Consider the following 8,565-nt stretch of genomic DNA (forward strand, 5'->3'; position numbering starts at 1 on the left):
AAATTCTATAGACTGTTTACTCCGTTATAACTGGGATTAATTAGACAAAACTGTTTCAAATAAAATCTTGTATCATCAAGGCCCACCTGTTTGGTTTCTGAGACAGAGACTGAGAGGTGCTGCAGCGAAAAGCCTTTCTGCTTTTTCAGTAACAGTGCTCCTCCAGGGCAGGAGCCATAGATAAAAAGAGTTTGGTCTCACAAACTCTTCATCAACAGTTCGTCACTGTTGCTGCCATCTGGTGTGAGGTCACCTGACCCTAATCTGGCCCTTCAGTCTGCCCTTACCCTGACCTCAACCAAACAGGGTGCAACATATCTGTAGAAGAAGCAGTACAGACGACAATGCCACCTGTTGGTAGTGCTTATAAGCTAATGCAAAATCCAGTATCTGTATGTTTTGTCTATGAGTTTTCATTTGTTCTTGAATTTCTGTGAAAGGGTCAATCTTGGCATAAATAACACTGCTAGTATTTGTATTCACATGTGGCATTGCAACTGTGCTGCTTCTTTACATTTTTTTTTACATTTAATAACCATGTTACCTTTGTGTTTGTATGTTCTAATGTGTGTGTGTGTGTGGGTGTGTGTGTGTGTGTGTGTGCGCGTGTGTGTATTAACCTTGCTCTCCCCTCCTCCGCTGCCGCATTCTCCCTTGTCATACCACCACTTGTTTTTCAGTTTGTCCAGCAGCCCCTGCTCGTTCAACTTTAACACCGCCAGGTTCACCGCATTTCTACATGAACACAGTGGCTGTTAGCAGTTCAGTTGTTGTCATTGCCAGTTCTCCTGCTGGTATGCATGTTAGCAACATGTACTCTTAATTCTTAACATAAACAGAAAACACAGCTGCAATGCTTTTTTGCTTTTTGCTTTTTTTTTTATCTGAAAACTTCTATTTGATAGGAGTAATGTTACATGTCTCTGTGGCTATGCTCAATCTGTTGAAATACCATGGAAATATGAACGTGGAGTGATATGTCCAAGTTCAATCGGTCTTCATTTAAAAAAAAAAAAAAGTGACAGGTATGGGTTCTGAAGGGTGGTTTTACATTAATCGAATCACTTCTCTCTTCTGTGATAGCAAAACGCTATACAAAATGTGAAAGTATGAGCTTCTCAATTTTAAATTGTATTGACTGTTCTTTTTGCCAGTTGAACTGTCAAAAGTTGCCAATAGAAGATCATACTTACATATACAGTGAGGCACAATCCAGACAGCCAAAATAAAACTCCTTAAGGGTGTACAATGATGAATCTCTAAACTGGAATGTCTACAACAGAGTGGGTAATGTTCGCTTACCATTACATATTCATTAAAATTTGCATTCATATGACTAACCGAGAGGTTTGGTGTAAAATCTGTGTGATTATCGAACAGCTGTTGCTTCTTGAACAGTTGGACCTATTTTTGGAGCTGTCACCATGTCCCAGAGTGAGTATAAATGTTTGAACCGGTAAACCATAGGTAAATGGGAAAATGAGCTAAAAGTTATTTGTAAAGCAAAGCAATCATCTAACATCACTCAACACACTCGTGTGTGTGTGTGGAGAAATGATCTAGTTGTTTTGCTACATAGTTGTATTTCAGTTGTCAGAATATCTTGGTTAAATTTATTTGGATAAGGTAAAACATTTTGTACCAAAATGAGTAGACTGTTACTTTAATGTGTTAGATAACTATTTTAATGTAAAGCAGTGTTAAATAGGCTGCCAATCAAATCTCAGTACAAGAGTTTTGTTTATTTACAAATGTCAGATGATAATTAAATTAGAAAAGACTTTTAAAGGGATTTCCATCCAATTAGCTCATTCCGTATTGGATTGTGGTTTCCTAAAATACTATCAAAGCGTAGTCATACATAGACATATAAAATAAACGTATCCATCCCGTCAGACTATTTTGCTGCTATTATTCAGGGACTGCATTTATGTGTAAACACTGTGACTTTAAGCCTGTAAACATTCACTCAGTACATTCTCATCAGGACTGTTTTGGTTACTGATAAAGATTAGACCATTACATCTGTATATAGTAGAATGAGGGTAAATGATTATTAGGTCTGTAGTGAATGGCATTCTCCTTTAAGAAGAGCAACAAGAAAAGTCTGAGTGTAAATTAGCCAAGGACGAGGAGTAAGCACATTTTTAGCTCTGGTTCTTATTACCTTACTACCCCCGTCATCAGGGTTCATTTTTATACTGACAGGGGAACTAATAATCACCACAATGGTTCACTGTTTAATTTTAAGATACCTATCTAATGAACAATGATGATACAGATTATGGATCCATCCTGCTGGTATTGTAGCACACCTTAGAGCACATAAAATGCATTTGAAATGGTTGGTGAAGCTGCTAAAATTACAACAATCTACTTAACAGTGTAACATTTTTTAAAGCTGGTCAGGGTATTCTGGGGGTTGGTGGTGGGAAGACCAACTGCTAGAAACTACATTTGGTTTATGTGCTAAAAAATCTATTATAGATTTGTCAGACTAAAGTAGTGCTTACTCTGGAGCCCATGTGGCCAGAACAGGAACTGGCTGCACAAGGTTGAAGACCTACTTGTGCTTATACACTAAGTTTAGTAAATTATAATATATTAAACTTGTATAATAGTATAAATATAATTTCAAACTATTTTAATGACTAAATACCAATTTGTACTGCTTAGTCTTGGTATAAAAGCAACATTTTATGGGTCCCTGTGTAGTTTTTGTTGATAATATTATCAACATATTTTTCACTTTGTAAAAGAGTTTCTGTTTATTTTGCCTGTTGCTACTTATATTTCATTGCATCAAGGACTATTAAGGTGACAGGAGGAAGAATCCTCTGGCCTCTGCTTATCCCTCGGCTGTTGTGGCAGCATAGTGGAGGCAGGAGAACACAGAACACAGAGTCAAGCAGCTGAAAAGCATGTCAAGTAGCACCCCAAAAGCTGAGACCCAACAGCCTCGGGCACTCTTTCACTCCAGTGGCAGCTAGATATAGTAATACCATGTGCCTAAGTAATGTGAAAGTAATATGGCTTATAAAAAAAAAAAGAATTGTTATTTTAAAGGTCCCATATTGTGCCATTTGTAATTAATTGAAGTCTCACATGCTTTCAGGAGGTGTCTTACAATCTTCACATGAAAAGATCACAAAGATGATTCAATTGACCATAACCCCTGGTTTAAGCCCTGGTCTAAATGGGCTGTTTCAGTGTCTGCCGCTTTAAATCCAGCTAAGATACTGCTGTTCAGACCCCCCTCAGGAAGGACCCTCTACTTCTGTTTAGTTATAGAGTGGAGTGGTTGACCAGGACAATCTGTCACTTCTAACTTTCTCACTGTGTGCTTATTTTATATCACAATAAAATCAGGAGTTTAGCAGTGCAACACAGGAGTTTTAACTTCCAACAGGCTATAAAACGACTGCTGGTTAGCCTGTAGTCATAATGGACTGCTTTTCAGTCTTCATACTCATTCTTTTGTGTGACCACACAAACAGAACAACAGTCACAGTATACAACAGAAGTGAGTAGACAGTCTTTAACAGTCTTTTTACAGTCCTCTTCTACAGTTTTCCTTTTACACCTCCAACTTTATAAAACATACAAAGCACAATAAAAAAAAATGGAATTTGACTATATGGGACCTTTAAGTTTCAAACAGTTGTTCAGTTTTTAATTTCCATAAAGCTGTGTAACTTCCACTTTAGCAAATCCAAGAAGGCCTCAATCTGTCAACAAGTCTAATCCTTGTGCAAACCAGCCCAGGGATTTGTTTTAATGGGTCCACTGTGTGTTTCTTTTCACTACAGGACATTGTAGGACTTTTAAAGAGGCTACAGTAATAGATCCGATAATAGAAATCTTGAGAGGGATAAGAGGCAATCCAGCAGCAAGAGTATTTTAAGTAACAAGTAATGATGTGATGGTAAAATGAAAAGGTGGTGGAATTGTTGCATATGGTATTGTGTTCCCTAGTAGATCAATCTGTTAATTATAAACCTCATGTATAATGTAGTGATTAATGGTGACTAATGCTTTTAAGACATTAAAACATTCTGTATATAATGTGATGTAGAAAATGTTACATATACCCAGGCCTAGGCTCCGTTCATCTCAGATTTGATTGGTTGCAAATACTGTATAATATCTGCATTGATATATCATTTACTGAGAAACTGTTGTCATAATTTGTCACAATACTTGAATGCGATCATATTCATATGCCAATTTGTGTTGTTTTTTTTCTTTTTTGTCTGTTTTTGGCTTTGTTTTTTGATCACTCTGAACGAAGCCTGCCATTGCAACATTACAACACTGATATTTTGCTTCGATTGCAACAGCGGCAAAAAGGGAAAGTAATCTAAAATGACAAGAAAAGATCATGCTAGGAGCAGAGACATTGAGAAAGTGACATTCGGTGAATAATTCCAACAGTATTTAGGTCTGAATAAGGGCTCTTTACGACTAAAGTTGTAAAAAATAGAGAACATGTCTCTGGTTCTACCATGACGTATAAAACAACAACAGTTGAACAGTTGATATAGCAAATGGTTAGACTTAAAGTTCCATTAAGCGATATTTTTGGCATTAAAAATGAGTTAATAATGAGAAAGGTTTTCTTTTTTTAATGCTAGCTTTCTAGCTCTTTCACCTCCTCTAAAGCTTTGATTTGCAGTTCTGATTGAACTGCAGTTCTTAGTAGGTAATGGCTCATGTTTGGGTTCTGTTATTCAGTCATGGTATATAACAGTCCATCTTAGCTCTTGACCCTTTAAGGAAACCTTCCTGATATACTGACTTTGTTGTGAGTGCCCAAGCTAAAGATTAAAAATAAAAATAAAAAAAAAAGGCAGCAAGTCCTGTTACTTTTTCTCCAGTTAACATAGTCCATCTCATGCATTTTGAGGTTAGATTTGATCATCTTTGATAAACTTAAATGTGAAATCATAGAAGGTTTTCATATGACTGGATGACTGCTGATCACAGTCACGATTACATTCACTTCAGACAGTTTTCTCATGTTTTGTTTGGTTTTTTAACAGCTGTAGTGAATTTAAATGTCATTCTAAAATGAAACCTGACAAAATGTTTAGAATGCAGATTAATCTTCATTGACCAATTTGGATGATAAAACAGGTACATGTAACATTTTAGCAGATGACTACTATACACAGTGCCTGGCAGCTAATTATTATCCAAATACCCTCTGTTTAGCTGGTTATCTGGTTAAAAAATCCTCCATAAAATGTGTTCGTCAATACACCTGAGTGAAGGACTCATTAGTATCGATCAAAAGGACCTTTTGGTTCTTAAAACTCGCTTAATGCAGCTTTAACTGCTAATTTGACAACAATGTGTAACTGCATTCAGCAATAAAAACATTCTGCAGAAGAAAGTTAACTTTCAGAGCTGACTGACAGATACGGCATCACACTTAGAAAAATGAGACAAGGTAGGGCAGACAGAATCTGTAGGTGCTGAAAAGACAGAAACAAGAAACAAACTCAGTGACTACCATGCAGCTCAGCTCAGTACACACAACCACAATCACACCTTTATTTACAGTTAAGCTGGAGAAACACCCTGTAGACATATAAAACTAAAACAGTGTTTAAGTTCCAAGATGATTTTTTTTTTTTTTTTTTAACTGCCCAAGTCTGTCACTTGGCCTTAAAACAATAATTGCAAAACTATGTTAATTGGACAAAGGGAGTACTTCTTATGGGAGTGTAATTTGATGTAGAGTACAAAACCAAAAAAGATGGCATGTTCTTTTATCTACTACCTAAGTTTGGGGACAAAAGTTATGTTTTCAACCGTGAAAACATCTTAAGGGACATTGTGGGGTTTGTGTGTAATTCCCTTTTTACATTAGGTTCCATACTAGGTTGCATAGGTTTTATAACAACCTTCCAGATTGGACTATTTTAAACTCACTATTAACACAGGTAGCTAGAAGGCAAGAGGTTGGTATTACTTCATATTTTTCTTTTTGTTGCTTAATAGTTGATGGCTTCCCGACCCAGTCTGTAGTTTTCAGCTACAAGACATCTTCCTGAGGATGTAGATAATACCCAGTTGACATCGTCTTGTTTTTTAACCCATTGACCCCCAAAAGCTGAGGTTTGAAAGGCATGTCATCTTTGAAAAATTGCCAAAGTTACACCATTTATCAAAGCCAGAAGCTGTAAAAGCAGAAAGAATCAGCGGATTTTTACCCTTCTGACAGTCTTTTTACTAATGATGTGTGGCGTGCAGTTCTGTCAGTCAGTTTTTCGTTACGGAAAACCGAATCAAATCTAAGCTTAAAATTGTAATATTTCTTTAAACTTACCTTCTTCTACATGCCTTATGAGAAATAAAAAAGTGTGTTGTTTCTATAGAGGTGCAGAATCTGAAAAATGAACCCACAGTAAGTAAAAATGTGGTTATTGAGGTTCAGTAATCCGCTAAAACTGCAGAATATTGTTTTTTTTATTAAATGTTACTTGCCCTGGAAAAGCTGTAGACAGTGTGTTATATACAGTAACTATACACCGTTTAAAAAAAAAAACTAATAAAACTAATCTGCATGGAGCGCCACATGGCACTCTCTTGCATGGAAATGCAGTCGCTTGGATACGGTGGGCCACAGAATTTACAAGGTAACATTTATTTTCTTGTTGGTTCAATTTGTCGCCTTAAAATTCTTCAAATTTCTCCAAATTATGACAGAGTGTGAGGTAGTGAAGGTCATCAGCATAGAGAGATAGTTTGTATGTGCTATCTCCTAAGAGTGACGTAGACAGGCTGCAAGGCACTTCATATGAAGTACAAAGAGCATTGGACTCATTGGGTACCCTCGTTTACTACCTCTAGGTAACAGGAAATATCTTAAATGTGAGTCATTCACATTGATAAAAGCTAAGGTGAATGCATAGTGCAGTTTGATGTAAAGTATAACAATTACCAAAGGTAAGCTTTCTCAGAGTCATTATTAAATATTCGTACTACACCCAATCAAAGTCTTCTCAATGTCTAAGCATGTCACAAACAGGAAAATTTCACTGAGTGTAGATGTAGATAATATCAAAGAGCATTTAATGTTATAGAAGGAATGTCTGCCTATTGGTGGCACCAGTACAGGGTGAGCATTGTCAAGGAGCAAGGGTCTTAGCGAGGAATTTATAACAAACATTCTAAAGATTAATTGGCCTGTATAATTCACATCATATAGAGTCCTTGCCCTTTTTATCAAAGAGACAAATAAAGACTTGGTTCAAGATTTCAGGGAGACGTCAGGTCAAAAGTGCTTTGGTAAACATAGACAGTAGGGGTGGAAAGACTCACCGATACGAACCGGATATAAATTTAAACTTTAACGATATGAACATTGACCGGTGGGCCTCTGGATCAATCTCTATCTACTGTGCAGCGGTCGATGTCCAGTTGTATGGTTATGAATCGCTTGATTGGAGCTTTGCTACTAACTGTGGCCGCTCCAGTCTCGCGAGACTCCCACAGTGAGAGTAACGTTTGCTTAACGTGTTTGTCAGCAACACAACACAACAGCATGGCCGACAGCACCGGTGTTCCAGTTTACCTGGTGATGCTTGCAGTATTTATGACCCAGATGTTCCGTTTGCAGATTTGTCACGACCAGACTTGTCTGTGTGTGAAGATAAAGATACTACATGAAGAAGACCTCACCAAAAGACATAAACATCACTCGTTAACAACGTCTATGTCCACGTCAATATCATCTACAGACAGCAAAACCAAACGTGCTGGCCAAAATCAAAAAACATGTATTTTTCAAGTTCGGTGAGAGGATTCAAAACCATGTAGTCCAGCGCTAAAAATCTGAGTTCGCTGTTTTACTCATTGTGCCACCAATCAGTTTGACTAAGATCCTTTTCATTCCTATAGATCTTTTCCATTCTGTCAGGTGTTTAACACCTGGTGGTTATTCAGAAAACACGTCCAGATCAACTGCTGATAGTCACAACTTAACACAGACACACTATTTAATAGAGCACAGTCTGTCTTGTCTGTGTGTATTCGAAAAATAAATGGAACTCTCTTCAGGACTTTGGGGTGTTTTGGACCCCAGGCTATTTGGTTTAGGTAACAGGTATTGGTTTTTTTTGAAGATTTTATATATATATATATATATACAAAGAGGGACATTTGTTATGCATTTGGAACTAAAAATACCAATGAACTCTGATAGACCTTCTACGTATGGCAACATGAAAGTCCTGAAGAGGGTTAAATTTTTTTTCACCACACAAATAGATTCAAGCTGCATCGCATCGAATCGCATCGTAATGTATTAAAATGTATTGTTAGTGAATCGTATCATAACCCATGTATCCAGATTCGTATCGGATCACCTCTTAAGGTAGAGATGCACACCCCTGACAGACAGTAATAAAGGACAGTATTCCTCTGAATTTTACTGGGAGCCATCTGGCCTTCAGGATTGACCAGATTGCACACTTGTAATGGCTTCTGAGACCTCCACACTGTCAGGACATGATCAAAGTCACCTTTCAGAGTCATTATGGCCTGGTAAGACGAATC

General features: G+C 37.2%; 1 protein-coding gene across 1 annotated transcript in view; it reads right to left on the reverse strand.

The window, feature by feature from the left end:
- Positions 1-8,565, reverse strand: part of LOC103367200 (glutamate receptor 2-like) — a gene marked incomplete at its 5' end in the record, with an annotated part of 58,626 nt that overhangs the window by 9,571 nt on the left and 40,490 nt on the right. Inside the window, one exon of the mRNA XM_008295158.1 lies at positions 621-735. Coding sequence (XP_008293380.1) covers positions 621-735 — 115 coding nt within the window. The remainder of the gene's footprint in view (positions 1-620; positions 736-8,565) is intronic.

The sequence above is a fragment of the Stegastes partitus genome, unplaced genomic scaffold (assembly GCF_000690725.1).
Source record: "Stegastes partitus isolate 25-593 unplaced genomic scaffold, Stegastes_partitus-1.0.2 Scaffold1025, whole genome shotgun sequence".
Classification (NCBI taxonomy): Eukaryota; Metazoa; Chordata; class Actinopteri; family Pomacentridae; genus Stegastes; species Stegastes partitus.